This window comes from Telmatherina bonti (genome assembly GCF_933228915.1).
Source record: "Telmatherina bonti genome assembly, chromosome: 23".
Classification (NCBI taxonomy): Eukaryota; Metazoa; Chordata; class Actinopteri; order Atheriniformes; family Telmatherinidae; genus Telmatherina; species Telmatherina bonti.
The window spans coordinates 17,835,339-17,860,687 of record NC_136632.1 but is presented as its reverse complement, the minus strand read 5'-3'; the positions used below and the strand labels follow the sequence as shown (position 1 = coordinate 17,860,687).

Genomic DNA, 25,349 nt, shown 5'->3' with positions numbered 1-25,349 from the left:
GTACCCTCTGATCCATTTCTGCTTTAGTGTGATTAGTTGTCACATTTACTGCTCCATGTCATGCCTAATTTGCACTGACGTCCCTCTCCTCAGCTGGTGAAGCAGCATGAACATTTGAGTTTGAAGGCTTTGTATTTCAACAATAGATATTTCTGCAGTACAATAGACAATGAATGTTGAGGGGAAAAACAACAACCTTCATTTCCAAGAGGGAAATTTTAGAATAAAATTATTAAGATGAATATTTAAGCAGTCTGAAATATCACACCTAAAGAGAAAAAATCTCTTGCCTTGCATCTCTTTTCTCACTTAATGAAAAATCAGTAATAACTGATTCAGCCCTCTGCACAGAATAACTCGCTCAAGGCTAAATTCAAAAGATGGCAGCCATCTATGGTATCTAGTATGTAGCTATCAACTTCATGCTTTAACACATCTGCTTGAAACTTCAGAAGTCTCTCAGATGCATCTTTTATATAAAACACCTTTAGGCTAGCTAGCTGACAAAGGTAAAGCTACTGTATGGTAAAGCTGTACTGTAAAACTGTAAAAAGCTGCAGCAGTAGGAGGTCTGACTGATTGGTTAGTTACAGTAAGAGCTGTCATTGTGGAGAGCAGCTCGTTACTGCTGACTTTTGTTTGTTTGTTTTTGTTTGTCTCTAGGTGTCCCTGCACCCGTCACTCCCTGCAGTCTGGCATCTGCAGCAGCATCCTCTTCCGCCGCAGGGACAGAACTGAACCGGCCCCACCCCTCTGCAGTCCCCGCCCCGGTGCTGACAGAGACCAAGTGACGCCAGGTCCCGCGGGACACCAGCTGGGAGGCCACAGCTCTGTGAATCAGAGAGAAACCCAAAGAGACAGAGGACGACCACAGGGGAGGAAGATCATACTCTCTTTCGTCCCTCACGCTATTAAATGCATTCTCTCTTGGATTTGACCCCCCAGCTTGTATCCTGCCCTGCTCCCCGGAGAGCAGAGGACTTTACCCATTCCTCCACACCACTGATTGATGCCGCCATTGCGATACGGCACACCCACCAGGACCATGTGTAGGGTTCTTCTGCAGCTACAGAACATCCACTGACTCTCTCCTAGGATGTTTGCATGGTCGGCTGTGATTACTAGCTGTTTAAAGATTAAAAGGCTGTTGACCACAACCTGCTTTGAGCTTCAACTGGTGGTTCATGGTGGAGCAGGTGGCATCGAATTTCTCAGTGTCTGTCAACTTCCCTGTTGAATTTGGTCTTTCCTCCTGAACCGTACTATTTAGCTTTTTTCCAACTTAGTTTGACTGTTCTCACACACACACACACACACACACACACACACACATATACATATATATATATATATATATATATATATATATATATATATATATATATATATATATATATATATATATATATATATATATATATAAAATCCTTTTGAAAGGTGGCATGTGTAACATTTATCATTGTCAAATTGATATTGCCACTTTAGCATAATTAATGTAAATAAATAAGACCATAGCCAAGATGATAGGTTGCCTCTACTCCATTATTATTCGTAGCTGTTAGTGGCTAGCTATTGTACTAAAAGTATTTATCTAAGTTAAGACTAATATTTCCATAGTCCTCTTTTCTTTTTTAATGTTTCCACCATCACCAGATTCTATGCTCTTAATAGTAATGCAAAATAGTTGGACTGTCTTTTGAGTAATGGACTTCACTCGGTTACACTAAATTTTACTAATGTTGCAACCTGATTTGACAATGATTCATCCATGTGAGAATTGTACACATAGCACCTTTAAGACCTTTTCTGTGTCCTTATGGGCGTGTTTGTTTGTGCTTGAAGAAGTGCTTTAAAAGTACCATATGACTGTTGAGATGTGGAAACACAAGTAAGCGCTTTATCTATTTTGCACAGACAGGGTCAGATCTGCTGTCTCAGACAAGTTAGCCGCCGTGCACATAGGTTTATCAGACAGAAAGATAAGATTATAAACCTTTAAAAAAAAAAAAAAAAAAAAGAGGGAGTGGATGTCAGAGCATTATACAACTTCTTTAAAATATTCTGATTTGTTGTTATTTTATCACTTTTTAAAACTTTTGTAACAATCACCCTTTAAGGGACACGCATACAGGTTATTATGAGACATGCAGGATGATAAAAGATACAAGATGGTTTTATTCGTAAACTGCCTCCAGATGAGAATGTTATTTACTAAGTATAATCGTCATTTGACTTTCTTGAACGAGCCACAAGCAGCGCAAGTTAACTTCAAGATGAATATGCAGAACCATTTCGGAGATATCAAGACGCTGTTTTCCTGCCGTTCCTTTCCCCCTTCTAATGAAGCCATGATCTCATCTTCTCGTTCTGTTAGGCTGCACCCAGTTCAGAAGTCCTCAGGAAAACCTGCAGCTGCACTGTGCACAGGCAAACACCAGTTTTCTGCTTTTCTAGGTCTGTTATGGTCCAAGTATTCCAGGGAACATCCACAGTTAAAGATCCAGAGCTCAAAATGTGAGCCAAATCTTGGTCCCGGTGTTGTAGATATGCAGGATATCAGCACTGAAGAGTCAGACCTATGCTCAGACTATGAAAGACCAAGTTATCCTGTGAGTTCTGGACTTCTAGAAAGTCTTATCTCATCACAAAAGTGTGGTTTACCTCCACAGGCCTACAGGTTTATTTTTATGCCTTCATGAACCTCTTTATTTTTCATTTAAAAACAAATATTTGACCCATAGCTTTGAGTTTAAAACAGTTTCACTTTATTTTCTTCCTTATTTCTTATTTATGTTTACCTTGTTTCTGATTTGACCACTTGTGATACTGTACTCTCAGACACAACTGTACACTGCCAGGTGCTCGCTTACACACATATCAGATTGTCGTGTCTTTATTAGATGCAATTTTACGAATCCCTTTATTATTAATTGTAGCCAAAGACTCGTGCTTGGTTTCAAGAAAATTAGGTTAATATTAGATTGCGTGATGAATCAGAGCAAATCTGTTCAGATGTTCAAGCTTAAACCGGGGCTGAATTCCAGGAAATGACTCTCTTTATCTGTCTCAAATGGCAAGTGTAGACATGAGAGAACATCTGGATGAGCGTTGCTTTAAAATGGAGATGACAGTAAATCAACATTCGTCAGGTTTTCATGGCATTCGTGTCTGGCTCACTACTTCATTCTGTTTTGTGGTTCCAGAAGTCTAAAATGGATCCTGATCAGACACTTGTGGATTTAAATGCATCTCCTTCCTGATTCTGAAACCACGTTTGGTCAACAACAGCAACTTTTTATCACTAAGCCCAAGAATGATCAAATTGTGTCAGATTTCTTCGCTATTTCACACCATTCCCTTAAACATCACTGCTTTCACACGCTCGTCACTGAAAGTTTATTGATGCAAGATATTCTTAATTTTATTTTCATTTGAAACTCAGCACCTAATGTCTAAATAATCTCTGCATCGGCCCTCTCACTCTCTTTATAGCATAAAGCATGAAGCTTTATGCTATATTCTGTCAGCTTTTGAACATGAGTTGTAATTTTATGGTCAGTATTTCCATATTTAATCCAGTCCAGTACGACTTTATGGCCATTTAAGCTCCTGTAAGCAGGGATATGTGTGTGAAACATTCATACCTCACCGCCCTTACGCTTCCATTCATCTTTTACTCTACTGTCTTTTACCTTTGTTGTCGGGTCACGCCATCTAGTAGTGGGCAGTCCTTAGTTCAGAGTTCACTTCTGGGTTTTGACTCCGGTTGGTGTATGTAGTTGCAGACACACTCTCTCAGCATGTCTTCAAACCTTCCCACCACATCTACAGTTGTTGTTGTTCTCCTCAACTTCTTCTACATCTTCCTCTTCTTCGGGTGTCTGTCCATCTGTCCGTGTAGACATCTTCTGCTTTGAGCATAAATGGGCCTTAAGAGAATGTATCTAAGACACTATTTGACATAAAGGAATTCTGTGATAAAAGGGGTACGATTACCTTCAACTGAACCATAAAATGCTTTGTTAGTAAGTTATATGCATTTTCCATTAGGATTAAAAGAATAGAGAATATTATTTAACCTGTCTATGTAAGGAACAATGAAGGTTGTTTACCAATAACTTACAACTTAACACAGTGTTAAAAAAAAAAAAAAAAAAAAAAAAAAAAACACATATATTTTTGGAGCTTGACTTAAGCTCTTATAAATTCATGAAAGTTTAATATTAAATCTCAGATATACTGTTTTAAGGAATTAAATATATTTTAAGGCTACTATCATGATGGTATAGTCCTTTAACAGAAAACGTTATGTATGTAATCCCCATATCTGCCACATGAAGAAGCATTTGTGAAAAGCTACATCACAGATACAGAGCAGTTAATGATTTTGAACATGTTGGCTAAAATCACCTGATTTACTTGTTATTGCTTTCCTTTCAACAAGTCCTTTCTTTACGTGTAAGACATAAGATATGAAGGTGGGTCTGTGATGCTTTAAATGTGCATAGTAGTTTTAGAAAAACACTGAACCTTTAGATGGTTTTTCAGGTGTTTTTGAAGTGGCGTTGTATGAGAAATTTCTGTGAAGTCTGTCTTACCTGAAACTGTTGCAGTCAAAGTGCTCAGTTTGGAGACGCCTGGAGATATTGTGACTGCAAATCATTTTTATCGAAACAAATAATTCCATGAAAGTCTGCTCTTGGTTTGCATACTGAAATAACAATCCTCAATTTGAAATTTGCCTAAATGTCGAACATTTTCAAAGTTTGAGGTGTTAAAAACAACCAAGAAAGACTCACCTGGCAGGAGTCCTGTCTGAGAGCACTTTGATGCAGGTAAAACTCTGACTGCTCTGATGCATTTCACACAACTCCACTTGGAAAAAAAAATCAAAAGATATATCCCTTTATTCAATAACAACCTAGTTCAGCTCTCAGTAAGTCTTCAGTTACCCGGACCTTTTCACATCACGTGTTACAAGGTTGTTTTTAGTCTGTTTAGAAACTCAACTGCATAACTGAATGAAACGTTCAACTCTGTAAGGGCTTTAATCAAACAACCACCTTAACCTAAGCATCTGAGCATATAGAAGTTTTCATTGACTGCTATGCATATTTTTAAAATATATTTGATGCTTTTTCTCAAAACTTGCATCAGGAAACCTCAACAGTTTTAGTTAATAAGGCGAAAAAAACAGATCCCTGTCACATGTTAGGCCTTGTCCACATGTAGCCGGGTTTTTGTTAAACTGAATATTTTCCCCTCTCTGGCCAATAAAAAAACAAAAAGAGGCCATACAACCTCGTTTTTAAAAAAACAAATCCATCCACACCTATCTGTGTGACCGTGCTGTTTAGCACATTCATAAGCAAATCAAACCTTTAGGCGTCAGTAGCGCCACTAATCCTATCCAATCAGAATAACCTTGTGTTTCGCAACGCCACTCTCAAACACAAAACATCGAACATGATATGGTTAGGTGGCGAAAAATAACTGTCCTTAATCTCATCCTTCGCCTTTGGAGCGGCACTGACGGCAGTGTAAAGACAAACGCAAAGCACCTGGACGATGGATAACGCCAAGACAGTTTTGATGATGTCCATGCTGCTGAAAACAAAGGTCACACATGACACGTCATGCTAGTTTTTGTCGCAGATAGTGATGTTTTAACACCTAAACCCCCAGTTATATGTCCACATGCAGATGCGCAAACAGAGTATTTCCAGTTCTTTTTTCAGTGCATAAATCTGCGTTTTTGCATGCAAAATCGGATAAAAACGTCTTCGATTTGTGAGATACCTGCTACGTGTGGACAAGGCCTAAGATGATGTCAAACCCTTTCCTAGCAATGATAATTGATTTTATTGAATAAAGTGCATTGTAAAAATATAGAGTACCAGGTATTTCTGTGGTGCAGAGATGCTACTGAAGTGAACAAATAATATTTACTGTATCATTAAATATTGTGCTGTCCTCTTCGGTATAGGTTATAGCAGGGGTTTCCAGCTTCAGTCTTTTGAGGGCCACATTCCTGCTGGTTTTCCTTGTATCCCTGCTCCAACACACCTAACTCAAATAACCACTCATTATGTTGAACTTTATTGGCTGTTGGATCCATTTATTGTAAGCCGGATGTGTTGGGACAGGGATACATTGAAAACCTGCAGAACAGTGGCCCTCGAGGACCAACTTTGGGCAGCCGTGGGTTATTGACTGTGTCAGTGGTCAGCTCTGTTTGCAGATGTGCTGTGAGGCAGGTGGAGGGTTCAAGGCTGTGCTCCAGTGGTTTTCATGTATGCTGTTTTTGTTTCCAAAAGGGAGAGAAATAAATGTTATCGGAATCTTTTCATGTTAAAAGATGCAACTGTAAATACTGTAGATTGTGAATATGAATGATCATTTTCACTTACGAATGTTCTGCTGTTCTGGCACATGTGTGTGACTGAGTGAGCGTGTGTTCAGGGAAGTTGATTGTATTCTTAAAGGAATGTTTAATGTATAAAAGAAAATAGGGGAGGAAAAAAAAAGCGAAACTTCCCCCTTTATTCCCTGGCTGCAGTTACCTTTCAGAAACTATCCGGCAGCGTTTGACTGCCATCTGCGGAGCTTTTTTGATGCCATCAGTGTTCAAGCTGCACTTCAGTGTCCCTCCAATTACAAGTGAAAGCATCGTTTACTGAACTCAGGCTAACGTTTTTGCCATTCTGAAAGAAGAAAATCCAAAGCTGTGATTGACTCAGACAAACACTACTCTGTTCGCTCTTTTCCCTTTGAGCTCCCTTACTTTTGTTTTTCATGATGATTCCGCAGACGTGCACCATCCCAAAAAAAAAAAAAGACAAGCATGTTGAAAAAAGTGCTTTTAGAATTAAATTTCACCACAGATGTTTGCATTATCTTGTATGCCCTTGTACGATGTTAGTGTTGTTGTATTATGTGAAGCCCGACACAGCGTGAGATGCACAGGTCCACAAACGGCGACGTTTACGCTGTGACAGAGTTTCAGTCCGACGAACAGAAAGACTCCTCTTTGGTTATTGGCTTTTGGACAAATGTTTCAAACGTTGGAAGGTGGTGCTGCAGATATCACTTTTAAAGTTATTGTAATGCAAGAAAAGTGAGTTTAATCTCAACTGAGACTTATTTTAGTGGCTGAGAGTGTGCGATTCCTGCTCCATTAATGGGGTGCTGGTTGTCTCTAGTCATACGAATATTTAAAAAAAAAAAAAAAAAAGGAAAAAAGGTTTTCATGATATGAGTTCTGTAGTTTGTCCTTTAGGGGAATTTTTTTCGTAATGTGTGAGCATTAAAAGAAAAAAAACAGCCAGTTGTGAAAGTGCATGAATTATTACTGCTTTTAGTAACACTGCGCTGTCGCTGTTTTTTTGTTGTTTTTTTTGTTTTTGTTTTTTCATATATTTACTAAACTTGCCTGATTATTTTAATGGCACTAAAAGCTACAATTATCTAATGCTGCTGCTTCTACCTTAGAAAATTGTTCCTCGGACTAAAACCCTACATGTGCTGTTTGTTGGGACCTGGTAATCTCCCTGTGGGTGTCCTTGTCTAGAGCCTGCTGAGCTAGCTGGCTGTATTTACTCTCTGCATGTGATGACAACAAGCTCCCATCCTGTGCACCATTGTCGCATTACAACACCCTCATGTCTCAGAGCGGGCTCTGCCTTCTGCACTCATTGTGGTGTGACGATGATGACGACTTCCTGTTAATGGGGCTTGTATATGAGATGCCTTCGACAATCATGTGCACATATCAGAGTTACCATGATAACACAGGCTGGAGCGACTGATTGTGTTTTGTTTCCCAGAATAAATCCTGAATGATCGTATCATAATTACCTTTTTGTGTATGATTGTGCTGATGCATATCGGAGAAATCTGTAATGTTTTTAGACTAAGAATGAGGACTATATCCTTTTAGCATTATTATATCTATGCATGTCTGCTTGTTGTCAGCATATCAGCACTTGCACACCTTAAGATCAAATCTTGCTGACATAAAGCAGGCACCAGAACGTCTTTACCGCCCTTGACATTTGTTTTCCAGCAACGCGCTATAAATGTGCTATAAAGCAGATGTTTAGCAGACAGAGGACAGATGTTGGGAGGACTTGGGCACACATTGCCTTTACTACCACATTCTGGAGGTTATTATTAGGGTCAAACAGCTGAGAACATGCTGCCGACAGATGTTACCCTGTATAAAAGAATACGTTTAGCTTTAGTGAATTATCTTTGTTTACACTTTGGGATCCCCAGAAGTGGGAACTGAAGATGTAAATAAAGGGTCAAACGGAGTTTTGAGTCTAAAAAATTTTTATTGCTGGGGTGTTCTTCTTGGACCACGTGATGGGATTTTTAAGACCTAATTTCAAGTATCCTTGTTGATAATCCTTGAATCCCCATCCCCCCCCCCCCCCCAAAAGAAAAGTACATTATTTCTGCTAAATGGAGACCAAGTGGAGGAAATTTGGCAAAATCTGTTTTATTGTTTACCTCTTCATCACAAGCTTCATCTACAACCTAGAACGTAATGAGGATAAACAGCCTTGTAACAAATTCATGTACTGTTGATAAGAAGAACAGTAGTGTGTAAAAGTATTGATCCATGATGTCTTCATGAATTGCTTCTAAGGAGTCAGTCTTTCTGGTAATATCTTATGGTGATCTTGAGTAACAATTCTTCAGACTTTTTTAGTCTTTTAAAGTTTTTCTTTGGACTTTGGCTGCTTCTTTGCTTTTTTTTTTTTTTATTTATTTATTTATTTTTATTTTATTTTATTTTTTTATTTAGTCCAGTCCTCCCTGAACATTTTCAGAGACATGTTTTAGTTCATTAAACCACAGACAACTAAATTACGAAATATTAAAACAAACATAAAATAAAATAAAATAAAAAAATCACTTAATTCAAGGGATAGAAAAGTGTTATTTTAGATTTATTTTAAATTTTATATCTACAGTTTCTTTATTCCCATCTTTTTAAAAGTATCTATGAAAATACCAAAGATGAGTTTGCCTGATTTTTTTTTTTTTTTTTTTTTTTTTTTTTTTTTAAGTATTTTTGCACAAATAAGGTGATACTCAAAGTGATGTGATCTGAAAATATGCCATATCTCTCTACTTATTGTGTATTGTTATCTCAATTATTTAGAAACGTATTAATCTTAAACCGACTTAATCCAAGAACTGGACTGAAAATGAGTGGCATTAAATCTTAGAGTGATCTGTCCTTCTCAGGAACCAAACTTTAATATTAAAATAGTTAAAGAGTAAACATGGTAAGACCAAAGATGGACTCCTTAAAGGTTTCCAAGGACTACCATACCATACCATATTTATTTATTAAGCACTTTAAAAACAACATACAGCTGACCAAAGTGCTGTACAGAAACAGCAAGTGTACAAAAACAGCTTAAGAAAATAAAATAACAATAAAATGGTAAAATAAGAGATACATGAAAAATAATAGTTAAAAATAAAATGCAAGGACACAGATTACAACTCAGTCTTGCTAAAATGCCAAAGAATAAAAATGTGTTTTTAAACGGCTTTTAAAAACAGCAAGGGAGTTAGCAAGGACTGTGCAAACTATTTTACCTTGCGTGTTGTTTGTCCACATATGTTTAAAGCCTTGTGTAAACTCCCAACAGTGATCTGTGACCTGGTGGTTCCTCTTAGTTTTGTGTTCAGCAAAACATGGTGAATTCCATATGTTCTAATTTAATTATATCCCTCTGACCCCCTAACTCTGCTTGTTTTGACCAGTAAATTGCGTTGTGAAAACATGGTGACAGTGTAGTATACAGTACTTAATAGGGGGATGTTTTTCTTTAGAAACGACTTAGATTAATTTTCCTCCTGTTGGAAAAATGCATGCAGATCTTTGACTGAATTGCATTTCTATACTTATTAAAAGTTATTCTGCATCCCTGTAAAGAGGGATGAATTATTAAAACTCAGTGTTTTTCGGCAGATAAGAGAAAAGCTGGAGGCAACTTCTTTCTGTACCACAGTTAATAACTTAACATACTGTACGTTGGCTATGTCAAAAAATCATCTCAGTTTGGAGGCTTTTACTTATTAATTATTGTCTCATGAAATGACTGCTGTAGATTGACTTTTCCTTGTGGAGCAGTTTCACTGTAGCTTGAAGGCTAACACAATGGGTTTGCTCATCACAGATAAGCCTTTATTAGCAGAGTTTGGCCAGTATTGAGCTTCCTGTGGTTCAAGTCATCACACTTCCTCTTCTGTCTGCTCTCTCTCAGCTGGAGGCCTAATCTTCCTTCCATCTTCCAATCCTTGCTGAAAAGTAGGAATTTATATGCCAGCTCATTTAAACTTATTTATCCCACTGACATGCAAACTACACTGCACTAAGATAAAGGGGGGCAAAATAAAGAAATGTGAAAAGGGAAGCTTTTCATTTCCCTTCTACGCTAATACTCATTAAGATTTGAACAGGCAGTCACAAAGCAGCTGTCTCTGTTAAAGGAAAACCATCCACCATTTTTACGCAAAGCACTGATTATAGATGTTCATGTCAAACTTAATGGAAACATGCTTTCAGTGCTGCAAATGCATTGTATTCACTGATCACTGTTCTTTTCAAACAGATTTCTCCTCATCTTTAATTCAGTACTTCAGCCCCCTCTGCCCTAGTTGTCTGCAACCTATACTCTTCATCTCAAGCCTTTCTCTTGCTTTAGGCCTTACTTGCAAGTTATTATTTATAAAATAGCACACACTCTGTATCCCATAAAACTGATTACAGACTCATGTCTGAAACAGTGAGATAACGTGCAGTCTGGCAGGAAGCAGAGGTGGGGTCATGACATGTTTTATTATAAACTACGCAAACATCAACCGTGTCATTTAGACGGATCTGGAAGCCAGCAGCAGAGGGCGGGTTATATGTCTCCCTTTTACTTCCCTGCAATTCTGTAATAAACTCAAAAGGGCTTGGTATCGATTACATAATCTATTAAATACCAATAGAAATAAAATATTTATATATATTAGGGGTGGGACTCAATTTAGAAAATTAATTAATTACAGGCTTTGCAATTAATCTCAATTAATCACATTTTAATCACATCATAAAATTTGCCCCAAAAAGTAAAATTTTATGTAATTTATTGGATTTTAAGCAACTATTAAATAAAAAAAATAGCAAAAGAGATAAATTTGGTAAACTTAAACTCTCTTAATAATGTCTGGATAAATTAATTTAACTTTGAAACAGTAAAAAGAAATAGAAACCATCTCTCACCAAAAGTGAACAGACCCAAAAATAGTGTCATTTTAAATACTTAAACTAACAGCAACAGTTATTCTCTAACCAAGTCTATTATATGTTACAGTAATTTTACTTTATAAATGTTTTCATCAACACTCTTCATTAATAGAATTACCATCTGACAGTAAACCAGGACAAATTAACCAGCATCCTCTTCAGTCTGATCTTGCAGCAGAGGTGATCACCTCCGGCTTTGACTGCAGAGTGGAGCTGCATGAGGACCAAGCTCCGTGTTTTTTAGGACGAGGGAGGGAGGGAGGGAGACAGAAGGGGGCTTTGCAGCTGCTGCGAAGAGAAGAGAAAACTACACGTTCTTTTATAGTTACTTACCAAAAGTCCCTGATACCACCAGAAAAAGATGCTAGACTTTATGCTCATTTTGTCTTTGAATAAACTCACTGAAGGGTCTGAAACATCACTAAACATAGCACCAGTGCGGCTAAGTTAGTTGCGGAAGTAGTGTGTTCATCAATGTAATTGGCGTACCAGGAAATTGTGCTCTGACAGAGTTCCCACAATTAAATGTTTGTTTGTTTTTTTTAATGTGTTAATGTTTCTGCAATTAATTAGTCGCAATTACATGTTAAAGTCCTGCCCCTAATATATATAAACAGGTGAAGCGCCTCATTCCAGCAAAGAATTTATTCCTTGTTCTCTGTCTACTTTTCTTTCCATTTCTTTTCTGTTTTTTCTATCTTTTTCTATTCTCTCCAGTCAGGACCAGCAGTACGATGCAAACTGAAATAAACAACAAACCAATAAAATGAGAGTTAATTTTCTTAACCGCTCACAGGGAAGCTGGAGCCTATCCAAGCAATCATTGGGCGAGAGGCAGGGTACACTCTAGACAGGTCACCTGTCTATCACACTGGTCTATTCTTGATTACTATCTTCTAATTATTTACAATATCTTTAAATGTGGACATGTGATTACAGCTGATTCATCATTGCAGTTTCTTATAAATTCTCCCCTTTAAAAGATTTCTTTGCCCAATAAAACCGTGTAATCCGTTGCCGTTATTAATCTAAATGTCTCTAACAGGATATAAAAACAAAGGAAACTGAGTTTTTATTTTTTTTATTGGTTTAGTATCTCATTTATCACCAGCTGTGGGTCAGAACTCAGGCCACACTTCAGTCTTCATCTCATCAGCATGTCCCACTTCACCAGACGTTGCAAACCAGTTTTTTGATGAGCAAATTTCCCATCGACATCCTGTTGTGCTTCAGTGATTTGTTTTCCTTTCAGTCAGTGAGATCTTGTGATGTGATGAGCACTCGCCTTCCTCCAGCGTTTTCCAGCCTGAATCCGAGGAATATTTCAGCGACATCCTGCTGTTCAGACACTGCTGCCCATACAGACACATTCCAGTCACTTGATGAACCAGACACACACACACACACACACACACACACACACACACACACACACACACACACACACACACACACTTGTTTCTGTACCCAAATACAATACATGTACACATACTATAGTGTCTCCTTTGACCTGAACCCCTCTTCACACTTTGTGTGATACTAACCCTCTCTATTTATGTTTTTTTTTTGTACTCCAGTGACCCAGATCTTAATGATTGTCTTCAAAACACTTTAACATCCACACTGATGTTCATCTAAATTTTACATGCAGAAAAACATCCATAGAAAAATATTCCCTATGAGCTGAAATGTGAATCTTTGAAAACAAACTTCAGTCAAATACATCTTTCTTTTAAGATACAATTTCCTAAAGTTCCTAAATTAAATATGTCTTATTGATGTTTGATCTGGCTGTGATCATATATTTAAAAGATTCTCACACTGTGTTATCTTTTAGGAGATATAGCAGCTAGAACAATGTGGACTTTAAATATTAGCCCCTGCTGTTACTACCTGTGACATCTGTGTGCACTACTTTACAGCCTGAACGAGGTATGTGAAGGTAAAGTATTTCTCCATCTGCAAGACAGAAGCATCTGGAACATAAGCTATTGATTACCTTTCAGTAAACTTTTTCTTCTTTTACAGAATCACATTTATCAGTGTCTTCTAAAAATAAGGATTACATAGTTTAGTTACATAAAAAATACAATCTGATACTTGAAATGTTTGTTTACTCATACATGACATTTGGTTGTCCTTAGCATTGAGACTGCCCAGCAGTCTCTCCTCTCTACCATGATTTCAGTTCCTATGCATGGTGATAAAAATTAAAGCTTCATCCTCTGGCGTATTGCTGCACTTGTGTAACCCCCGAGTGAAGGCTCCTCATGCGATATGGCATTGAGGTGAAGCCCCAACCTCCTCTCAGCAGCCTTCAGTTTTTCTTGCAGCTCTTGTGCCTCCTGCTCTGCCTTGCGGGCAGCTTTGCGGGCGTTTCTCAGGGAGCGCTTCACCTTGCGAACACGTTCCTTCAGCTGGCGATTTCTCCTTTCTGCAGCAGACAAGCGATCCTGCAACTTCCGACCACGCTCTTCCTCATCAAATAACGCCATCTGCACAGAGGAACACAGCAGCTGGGGAAAAGAAAAGGGAAAGTAATGGATTAGGTTATTATACGAGAAAATTTGTTTTCTTAACAGGTTAACCAAACCACTTTATTGTAAACTACTATCCCATCAGATGGTTCTGTGTGGGAGCACTACTGATGATCTTCCCAACAGCCTCTTGGAGAAATTAAAAGAAAAACACTTTTCTTTTGATCTCCATGGTGCTGATATTCTGGCTTGCTTTTATTCTGTTTTACCTTCAACAAATCTAAGAAACTTGAAAGGAATGAAAGAGGAGATTTATAATAGCAGTCTTTACTCTCATTATTTATGTCTCAACACAGACTCCCTGCTGCCAGTTCAAAAACACCAGAGATGCATGTATTGGATTTCTTTGTGTTTGCGTGTATGACTTCTTATCACTTTGTGATGATCAGGTCACATTATTTAATACTATTCAGGTCATAACTTTCCATTTCATTGGTAGACCAGAGCTAACCTGAACCAAGAGGGTCAAAGGAGAAAAATGTTCTTGTAGCTCCACAGTGGGAATTGTGGTTCATTTGTTAAATAAATACACATTGTTATAGGGAATAGTCATACATAATAAAGAAATAAAATGTATTAACTAGTACCATCTACTATACTTTGTTGCACTCTGCAAAAATATACCTTTTTATTTTTTACATAAGTGAGTTCATGCTATTGAAATAGCTTGTTATTTCCCCAGCACAGGAAAAAATTCAAATGCATTGTTGAAAAATCCTTTATGTATTATAAACTAAATCTTAAATTTGTTCTGCTGTTAAGAAGTGTAGACTTACTAAAGAAACATAGTCACAGAGATGTCTGTGTGTGAGCTAGCCTGTCTTTTATAGAGTCAAAATCAGTCCTACTATAAAAAGTTGTAAAGTACACTCATTACACCATTAGTATATTCATTACTTCTGTGTAATTGGTTCATAAAGTCAGGTCTGAAAAGAAATTTATGACAAATTTAGCTGGTTTTTCTTTTAGTCTTCATGCTCATTTGCCAAAATCAGCTTCCAGCATTATTTACACATTAAAGCTAATGTACTGCAGACAACACAGTAATGTTTGCAACAGTTATTATAGTTCCCAAAGTGGCAAATGTCCCATTTAATTACTGGTTTAAATGCTCACAAACAATAATATATCTTTTTATTTTAATATACTTTAACTGTAAACTTAACTACAACGCACTTTAAATTTTATTTTTATCTGTTTACATACAGTTAAAGGGACACTGTGGAACTTTTGACCCAAACATTGGCCTGTTGCAAGTTATCTCTTTTATATACGACCTATGGTAATAATGGATGATTTCTGGGTTCAACAAACCATGCTTGATGCGTGTTGGTGCTCTGAGGGGACTGCTCACTTCAGAAACCAGACACTGTAACTTTGCAGGAGCCCGTCGCTCATGGGATCATGTGACCTGGAGCACTTTGTTTTACGGCTCCCCCTCTATAAACACAGAAGACTCTGCTTTGTGCTACTTTTTCCTCCTCTTCAAACAAAACTAATGGCTAAACCAAGTAAGAAGGTAAAAACAGTGTGTAGAGAGGCCAGAAAGAGAAAGCGGTAAAGGGATCGCTCTAGAAGAAAGACACAAGTCGACCTGAGCAAAGAAGTTGCTCGCTGGAGGCGGATAAACAGAGTGGATGTGAAACTCCCTTTCTGTTTGCCTCCATATTATTAGACTGGTAAGTTAGCTATTTGCCTGTTGTGCAAATTTTTTTCTACTGAGTAGAAGTTAAATGCGGCTCGTTGAAGTGTTTTCTCAAACATTTTGTGCAGGTTGGGCTGGTTTTCATGAAATGAATATATTTTCTATCATTCATGTAAATATCAAAGAGGTCACAGAACCATTAGCAACTGGCCTGGTTTAGTTTTATGGTTTATTTTTGTGGTCATTTTGCAACAGGGTCATGTGGCCTGTTGGAGTTAACAAATTTAGTGCCCCTAGTGGCTCAAAGTTACACTGTATCCCTTTAATTATTTTCCTATTCAATATCCAGTTGAAAGATTTTTTTCTTTTAATAGTTCACTCAAATTGAATCAACATTTAACAAATATATAACCCTGGTAGGGGCTATATCATATAGAGTAATAGCTCATAATGAAGTTATTACATAATAAAGGCAGAATATTATGTTAATTGTCAACTAACATACTTTTCTTTTACTAACTGGGAAAAAGTAGTTGGTAACAAGCCACACACATTATCCACCATAACAAGATGACAGAATATGTCTTTTAACTGATCAAGTCTGTTTCTTGATCAAATCTCAATCGACATTACATAATATTTTTCTTTTTTTTTTTTTTTTTTTTCCATTGTTATGCTCATTAGAAGCCACTCAGTGGGATGTCTTAAACACACAACTTTGCACACAAAACAAGCACCATCTGTCAAAACATCCGGGAGTTACCTGCCTGCTGTTAAGTGTCATCTGTATAAACAACATTTAAAGAACAAGTAAAGACACGCACATGTATGAAATGCCCTCAAATTAACTTGCAGCAAGACTTTTGAAGACACTGACAGGACTTGAAAAGGTGGGGAGTCATCAGGCTGTTGTGTGTGCTACACAAAGCTGACAGAAAGGCAATTGTATCAGCTAAGCCTAATATCTAAAAACACCAGATATGTTTGGAAACTTTTTAGTCTAAAATATTTTACAGCCAAGTTTCACATAATAAATACTTAATGTCTTTTATGTTTAATCCGTTGACAAAATTAAGCATAAAACATGGAGATATGCTGAAGTTTGCAGAAACTCATCCATTTCCAGCTATTTAGCTCCACAGTTAAATTACTGACATTATAAGAAGCATCATCAGTTTGCCTAGCATCGATAAATTAACAATAACTGTAAAATGAAAAACCCATCTTTCCATGTTCGATGTTGTGTAGTTTCGTAATGATATACAGATTTTGAAAAAACTACAAACAACCTCAGTATCAAATCTAAAAAAAACAGAGTTGCTTATGAGACAGTTGGGAATGTTAATCTGATCTAAATTAGATTAAATGGAAAACACTTTTCACTGTTGTTCATTTGTTTCAAACAAAACTCCAGATAGCTGCTCCTCTTTGTCTGCATCTTCCACTAAAACCATTTTACCTTAATAAGGTGGAGATTTGATTTTTCTTTTCAGCTTTCCAGCAAAATTGGGCATAAATCTATTGACCCCACAAACACACCCATATAACCTCAATCATGTCTGTATATTCATTACTGATGTTAAGGTTAAGCCAGTGTTTTGTTCTCTGCTGCGAAAGGGTTTTACTTCTGTCTGTAAAGGGGAGGGGAGGTCTGAAAAAGACTGACAGATGAAGAGATAAAGAAGAACAAAGGGGAAACAAGGAGAGGAAGAAAACAAGACAGAGAAAATAGAGCCGCAGGGAGGCATTTCTCCTCTGCATGAATTTTCCTTTTTATTCTAACCACATGACAGACACAAATAGTTAGACATTCTGGTCCTCTGAAGCTCCAACGTTTAACTTTAGTGAAACAAGCAAACTGTGAGACTTCCCTCTGAGCATCCACGTAAAATGTTAATGAGTGTCAGAAAAAGTTTTAAATGTGTTTACATGGCAATAAAATCTGGATTCCCTCACTGTGGTTACGGTTAAATCATTAACATCCATATAAACACAAGTATTTTTTGGAAATTGATTGGATGGTGCTGTAGCATTCACACATATCCATATTATATATATATATACACACACACACACACACACACACACATACATACATACATACATACATACATACATACACACACATATATATATATATATATATATATATATATATATATATATATATATATATATATATATACACATATATATATAATATATAAAATAGATAGAGACTCTTCCCTCACCCACCCCTCCCATCTTCTCTGGGTAGGTCCGATGCAGTATCTTAGCTGTTCCTAGGCCTGTGCTCTTCTAGATGGAGATGTTGGATGTTTCTCCAAGTATCTGTTGGAGCCACTTCTCCATCACTGGTGACATGGTTGCCCAGTGCTCCCATCACTATGGGTACTACTGTTGCTTTCACCCTCCAGGCCTTCTCCAGTTCTTCCTTGAGGCCTTGGTACTCCTCCAGTTTCTCATGCTCCTTTTTCCTTATATTTCCATCATTGGGGATGGATACATCGATCACTACGGCTTTCCTCTGCTGCTTATCCATGATCACTATGTCTGGCTGGTTGGCCATCACCATTTTGTCGGTCTGAATATGGTAGTCCCTTAGTATCTTTGCCCTTTCATTCTCCACCACCTTTGGGAGGTGTCTCCAATTAGGACTTAGGGATCTCCAGTCCATATTCTGCACAGATATTTATGTACACTAGGCCGGCTACTTGGTTATGACACTCCATGTATTCTTTGCCTGCCGGTATCTTGCACCCTTCTTCTTCTTTGCAAAGGATAACTATTGTGATCAATGTGGAATATGAAACCCTAGAAAAAGGCTAAGAGCTCAAAGAAGACCTGGAAAAAGTCTGGAATGTGAAGGCAATCATGGTCGTCGGAGCGTTGCAGGCCACATTTTACACACGGGAGAAGTAGCACTTCATGGAAGGACCTGCGTCCAACTGGACCTTCCTACAATGTCCTCTATTGTTTGATTTCGTGCTTGTGTTGTTCTCACTCATATGTAACTCGCTTGGGATAAAAGCGTCTGCTAAATGACTTAGAATAGAATAGAACAGAAAATTGTCCAAAAAAATGCCTGAAAAAAACATCAAACAAGTCAGTTCAGAAGAGTGCAGCCCTAAGATTCTGTGCAGATCCCTGAAGCTTCCAGGTCACTGGTAGAGTCGAGAACAGTCACCCATCCTTCCCAGTGGAGATGGAGGTGGGTAAGGGAAGAGTTTTTTATGGGTATTATGGGATGAGCCACACTTGAACGTGGGTTGCTGTCATGAAGGACTTGCCAAATCTTCTCTGCCAGTGGCAAACATCTTATTCTGCTTGAAGAACGGCGTGTCCATGCAAGTTCTTAATGACCTCAAGCCACATATTCAACTCAAGTGCTCATGACACAAATATATTTACTTTACAAAAGTTGTGCTGTTGAAAAGGGAAAGATTCAAGATTTATTGCCAAGAAACATTGTTTCAACAAAGAAATATGTGACCAGACACAAATGTCCTTTTTCGTCGGGTTGGGTTTCTGACCTGGCTAAGGGTCTAGTAAACGCAGATCTGAAAGCTACTAATAAGTCAAAACCCTAAGCAAAAGCTAATTAAAGATTTGGTTTAAAATTGTAATGGTGCGCGTTTCTTGTCTTGGCTTCTGTCAAGGCATTTGGTTCCCACAAAGCCAAAAAGATCAGATGAACACTACTTCCAGAATATGTTGACACACCAAAGCACAGAGAGTTGCAAGTGGGGGAACGGACTCTGAGAAATTAAATAAATAGATAAGACATTTATATTTGTTACTGTAAGGATAAAATGCAAAACAATTGTAAATATCTGTTTTGTTTCACTGCAGAACTACCAAAAGCAAAACATCTGTTTTGTCCTGTGGTGCCTGAGGGATGCAGCTTCTGCATGTGAGAGCTCGTTCTCAAAATGAGCACTCGCCCCTGATTGTCTGATCTTTGACCTCGTATACCAGAAAAGAAACCAGTGCATCACTGACGCTTGTGCACCTTTTTCAATGTCACTCTGTAGTTTTAACTGTTGGGAAAAAATACTATAAAGTCCAGTGGAAACCAATAGCCATGTCATATGCTACAAGCCATGCAAGGGCAAGCTAAATTCTAGTTGATGCAAATCTCTGTGATCAAGTCTTAAGACAATTTGAACAAGCACAAGGTAAGTTGGCTGAAACAAAACTGCAAGAGACAAGACAAAAAGACCTTTGATACATTCCTTGAACTCTTCCTCTTTAGTGTTCTAAGTGACCATTGTACATATAAATATTACCTGCATCAGCTCAAATATCTTTAACTTACAATTTCAGGCTGAAAAAAAGTCCAGCCTCTTTCCTTTCACAGATTTGCATCACTTCAATGAAAGCAGATGTTATGGCTAACTGCTGGTGGAGCATTCAGGTGGGCACTCATGACCTTACAGAGTTGTTGCTGACCACCACACTGGGAACAAACACTATGTCTAAACAGTTTGGGGTCCATCTACAGTGATAAATCTACAGTGATAAAGACATTTAGGCCATGCAATGCCCAGGGAATTGGCTACACATTGTATGACATTGTGCAGGCCTCTGTTAGCATGTTAGCATGTGGACACCTTGTAGTCATGGAGTTCAACTTTACAGGGTAGTTTTAAGTCACAATCTCAGTCTCATTCGCTGTTTGACACCAGAAGCAGGAAGCAATGTGAATTATGATTTTTTTTTTAAATCTTATCTTTTTTTTTGTTTTTCATTGATTTTTATTATTTTCCTTATTTTTTTCAAATTCTTACCTTCTGACTATGAATCAAAAATTCCAATTTAGAAGACAAGCAGCGTTTCTTTGATTTATTAATTTGCTTATGAATAAACATTAACACTGATTCTGCCTGGTCTAACACCTAACCGACCCTGCAGTTTCTGATAGAAATAGAATTTATCCAAATCACAAATATTCTTTCTGAAACTAAACACTACAAATCTTTGTACTTATCTCTAATATAACTGAGTTACTATGTGTAAGTCTTGAGTGGCATTTATTATGCACTATGAAAAAGAGCAATGAGAATAGTTAATGTAGGAAACAAAAACAAAAACTATTTCATAAAGCAAATACACTCAAACATAGGATACCTGGTCAAAATCAAAACAGCTCTTATGTTTACATAAAAAAAAGGTTTGCTTCTAGAAAATATTGAAACAATGTTTAAAGGCAGGGAAGAGGGCTTCAATCCGGAGAAGTGTGTGTATATGAGTCTGGGTGGATTATGGGCTGCACTGGGTGTAGAGTTGAAGCAAAACACAAATATAAACAAATTCACAAAACAATACAAAAGAGAATTTTTGGGAAATACTTGATGGAGTTCAGGTGGTGGCGATGGTAAATACTGGTTGGCTTTAAACTAAATGGTGGCAGAGAGGTGTGTATGAATCAGGTAATCCAGAGGGGTCATAAACTGGTTCAGCAGCTGTAAGGATTGTTCAAAATTGTTACTGTTAATGGTGTGCTACCTCAAACTTTACCCCCTTTTTGTATTTTATGCAAAGCTTAAAATATGTCATTAACTGGTTTTGAGTAACTTTGATACAAAAATGCATCTACACAGACAAGCTCTATTAAACTTAATCATGAACAGAATATTTCATGTGTAAGCTAACTCATAAAAAAATGTATTGAGTTCAGTGAGTTGTCAATCAGGAGGTGGCTACAGAAATAATAAATGGCAGAGAAGTCATACTCAATAAAAGTGTGTATTCAACCCATAGTCAAATAGGAAAAGGTATGGTATTCATCAAAATTTAATCGTCCTCCTCATTAGGTACAAATCTTTGAAAAGTCTTTATTTATTGGAGAAAAGTTTAAGTCGTTTGCAGCAATTTTCATTTAAGTGTATTATCATTAAAGACTAATTACATCAAAATGAATTCAGTGAAAACTTTGCTGTTAATAGTTAAAAAAAAAAACTCTTCAAGTTCTTTTGGAAGTGCTGCAGTGACACAAGATGTGAAGATACAGAGCAACTCGGTTAAAATCGTAGTAAGTGACGTAAACATGTGCATGATGTGATTTTATGGCTCAGATTTGTTCTCTGTGAGAAATCTGTGTGTGAACCATAAAATCAGATCAGCATTCATGGAGAGCAGAGACAGTGTATCTCCATCTCCATCCATCATGTTCTGTCCTTCCTTAAGTGAGCGGCTCATCTCTGCAGAAGTGTGTGATAATGACTGTTGGAATTATTATCATTGATCATCAGGGCGACATGTTTAAAACTGAATTTGGTTGGATGTGCACACAAGCGCACTAAAAAACCCACTGCCTGTTGAAGTTTTAGATCTCTGCTATTTGATCTTCGACCCAGAAAAGGTCAGAGTCCAGTATGCCTTAGGACAAACGGACGGAAAGACATCAACCGATCAGCAGTTGCTTTGATCCTTGATCAGCCGGAATGTGATCAAACTGGAACGACACCGGGATATCTGATGAGAGTAAAATCAATTAATGTATGTGTGTGTGCTGTTTTCATTTTATTTTCCTTTTGAATAGTTTCCTACAGATGAGTAAGACTCTGTGTGTGTGTGTGTGTGTGTGTGTGTGTGTGTGTGTGTGTGTGAGAGAGAGAGGGAGAGAGAGAGAAAAAGAGAGAAGAAAAAAGAGCAAGAGAGTGTGTGTGTGTATAAACTAATCCTACTGAGCTGTGACTGTTGATAGAATGTGGAGATGATCAGCAGAAATAACTATCCACTAGCACCATGCCATCTCACACACACACACACACACACACAAAATCGTATAATACTCACACACTGTACTCATCAATCACCTGAGAATTATTTATATAAACTAACAGACTTCTGTATCTGCACACGTGTCTCCACCTCCAGGTCCCTGCCTCCTGCTGCTATCTCCATGGTAACAAGACGGTGTCAGCTTTATTTACATTCTTGAAAACAAAGAAAGCTGACTTGAAAGAAGCGGGAGACATTTTCACCCTCAATCTCGTTTTCAAGTCAGCATAAAATATCACTATGGCAACCAATCATCTAATTTGTAAATGAAGTCAAATCATTTCTCTACTTCTTTGACTTTATAAAATATTCAACATGTGTGTCATCCAAACCAAGTGGTGCTCACCCTGTTGTCTTCCTGGATGTCCCACTCGGGGCTGAATGTATGGAAAGGCTGACTCCCCTGACTGCAGTTGGAGAACTGGAAGAGGCTGGAGAAAGTGCGCCTGTTCTCTGGTGTATCTGGGAAGATGGCGTCTTGGAAGTTGACACCATGAGGAAGGATGCTGTAGTTCTCATCCATCCTGAGGAGTTAAACATGACTGAAGTGATGAGAAATCGAAATATTGCAACTTGAAGTTCCTAAATGCTTGTTGTTTAATAGCTTCTCTCCAAGTAAAATACACATCTCCAAACAGCATTTGACTGTTTGTGCTGAAATGTGTAAATTTATTGTATCTCACCTGAGAAAAAAGAAATATGAGTAGTTCTCCATCACAGTATGGGAATGACAGGACAGATATCCCAGCCCGGTAAGGTTGAGCCTGGATTCAGAGGGTACCTCCAGCATACTGCCCCAGGCTTGGTCGCAGAGCAGCTCCACCTCCGCCGAATAGAGCAGTCCTTCCTCTGCGCCCTCGTAGCCGTACCCGAAGCCGAAGGGCAGCGAGTTGTACAGGTTCCCCGCTCCCACACCCAGGGGCTCCCGGTGGATCGCCAGGACCTTGGCGTACACGATGATCTCCGCCAACTCCGCACGGCAGCCCTCGCTCAGCGGCCGCCACTCGGAGGGGAGCTGACAGCTGCGCGTAAAAGTATCCAAATGCGCAAAAACGCCCAGAACTGCAAGAAGAAAACTTGATGAAAACATTCCGGAAAGTCCGAAAATAATCCTTGCTGGTATTTGTTGACTTCGCTCTGTTGGACGATTGTTTTCCTTTAGTTTCTTTCTCCTCTTTTTCTTCTATGTGGAGAGTAAAGTCATCCCGTGAACAAAGAATGCAAACAAATCTCTTCTAAAGTAGCTACAGCTTTGGTGGATGCTGTCCAGTTTCTGAAACTCCACCCTAAATCTCCCAGGTAAGTTGTTGTTGTTCTTTTAATTAGCCAACCACAGTTTCTGTCCCTAACTCAAACTTTTCTTAAAGCTAGATAGCCAGACTTCAGCGCCCCTTTCCACACAGTCTAAAGGTTTCCATTCATTGAGGAGAAACTTCTTCGTCTCCAACCTGTTACACTCATTCATCTGCTGCAGGAATGAAAGGCTGCGCCGAAGCGTGTGCTGCGTTCACGGACTTATGCACAGGTCAGGTATTTTAGGTTGTCTTGTGAACAGCTCCTTTCCCTCACATTAACGTTATCAATCTTTAAAACATAACAAAAACGAAAAAGATAAGTAAATGAACAGCTAAACATTTTTAAATAAATTTTAAATAAAAAATATTTTATGTTATTGGAAACATTTGATTTCTTAGAGTCATTGTCACTTCCGAAAAGAGTGAACCCATCAGAAGCTTTAGAAACATAAGCGGTAAAGCAAGAGTTTCCTTGAGGAAGTTCCATCCTTTAAATCTTTTTGTGTTCACAGGACCGGATAGCAGAAGGTAGATCCAAGGTATCTTGAATTAATCTTCTGTCTCTAAAGGATTTTGTGGGTCTTTTCAGTGGCTCAAGATCAATAAGACTCTGGTCAGGGGGATGTTGTGCTACAGGCCTGTCTAGTAGACTTGAGCCTGGGTTACAAAGTGTATCTATAGTACACTAGAATACTGATGATGCTGGAGGCATGCTAAGGACTTTGTCAGAATTTTGTTCTATATTTTTAATTTTATTTTGATGCACATCAAAAAGTATTTTGAATAATTTTGAATAGTTCCCAGGGATACTATAACCTAATAATAATTGTCTTATTAGAGTAGTGGCTCATTGTATATTTCTCAGAAGCCATGCTGGTGGTTATTAATGATAATCTCCAGGTCACTGAGCAAAATACAGTTAGTATATTTGCCTCAGGGGCAGTAACCATGTGAGTCTACATGTAGTCCCTTTAAATTTTAAACTACCCAGAACCACACTGCCATCTAGTGGGAATTATTATGTATAGTTGTTGTTGGATAAACAATATCTCAACCTTTAAAATAGAAGCGACAGATCTTGCTGGAGTGCTTTTTTATCTTGTAATTCACTTTCAGCACAAATACAGAAGACGGCAAGATGTGAACTGAAGCACAGCTGATCAGAACAAGTGTTAAAACTGCATCTTCTGAGCAAGGTCATGTTCAGCTTTCCCATGACAAAATTGAGTTATGTATCTATTGAAAATATAGTCTGACACAGATGTAGTGCAATGTTATATTAAAAGTACAAGATATTCACAGAACAGAATGCGATTCACAAAATATGCCTGCAATGGTATTCAGATGAAACCTATTAGAATGATGAAAATATTATATTTATTACTACAACCGTGATCTTAATTTTTTTCGAATTGTCGTTCAATTTTTTTTAAATAAACAATTTTCATGTCATAAATGGCCCCAGCTGAATATCTATCAATATTATACAGACTGGCATGAAATTACATAAAACTGGTAGATCTGCTGGTTTCAGCTTATTATATCTTATTGTAACCTCAGATATTTGATCAGTCAGTATATTCATTTATTTATGTATCTATTTACTTTTTAAGCTATAATAATAAAAAAAAAAAAAACCCAGTGATGTCAGTCTAATTAGGGGATCTCCAGTCTTTTCATAGCAAGGTGCAAGGTGACTCCTCCAGGGAATTCCCGCTGTCAGCTGACGGCTGGCCCCGCCCCCATCTTTGAGGTTTTCACTGATCTAT

The 25,349-nt window shown here is 37.9% G+C and overlaps 2 protein-coding genes across 2 annotated transcripts in view; one reads left to right on the top strand and one right to left on the bottom strand.

Annotated features, from left to right (window-relative positions):
- The window catches only part of camk1da (calcium/calmodulin-dependent protein kinase 1Da), a gene marked incomplete at both ends in the record, with an annotated part of 78,330 nt that extends 77,539 nt beyond the window's left edge, over positions 1 to 791 (top strand). Inside the window, one exon of the mRNA XM_079263181.1 lies at positions 664 to 791. Within this exon, the coding sequence (XP_079119307.1) occupies positions 664 to 791 (128 nt within the window). The remainder of the gene's footprint in view (positions 1 to 663) is intronic.
- Positions 792 to 13,527: 12,736 nt separating this feature from the next.
- ccdc3a (coiled-coil domain containing 3a) lies at positions 13,528 to 23,375 on the bottom strand (the record flags this gene model as incomplete). The annotated part of the gene is made up of 3 exons (XM_079263186.1): positions 13,528 to 13,833; positions 22,632 to 22,809; positions 22,969 to 23,375. 3 exons carry the CDS (start codon positions 23,373 to 23,375, stop codon positions 13,528 to 13,530), a joined length of 891 nt encoding a protein of 296 aa, XP_079119312.1.
- Positions 23,376 to 25,349: the final 1,974 nt, after the last annotated feature.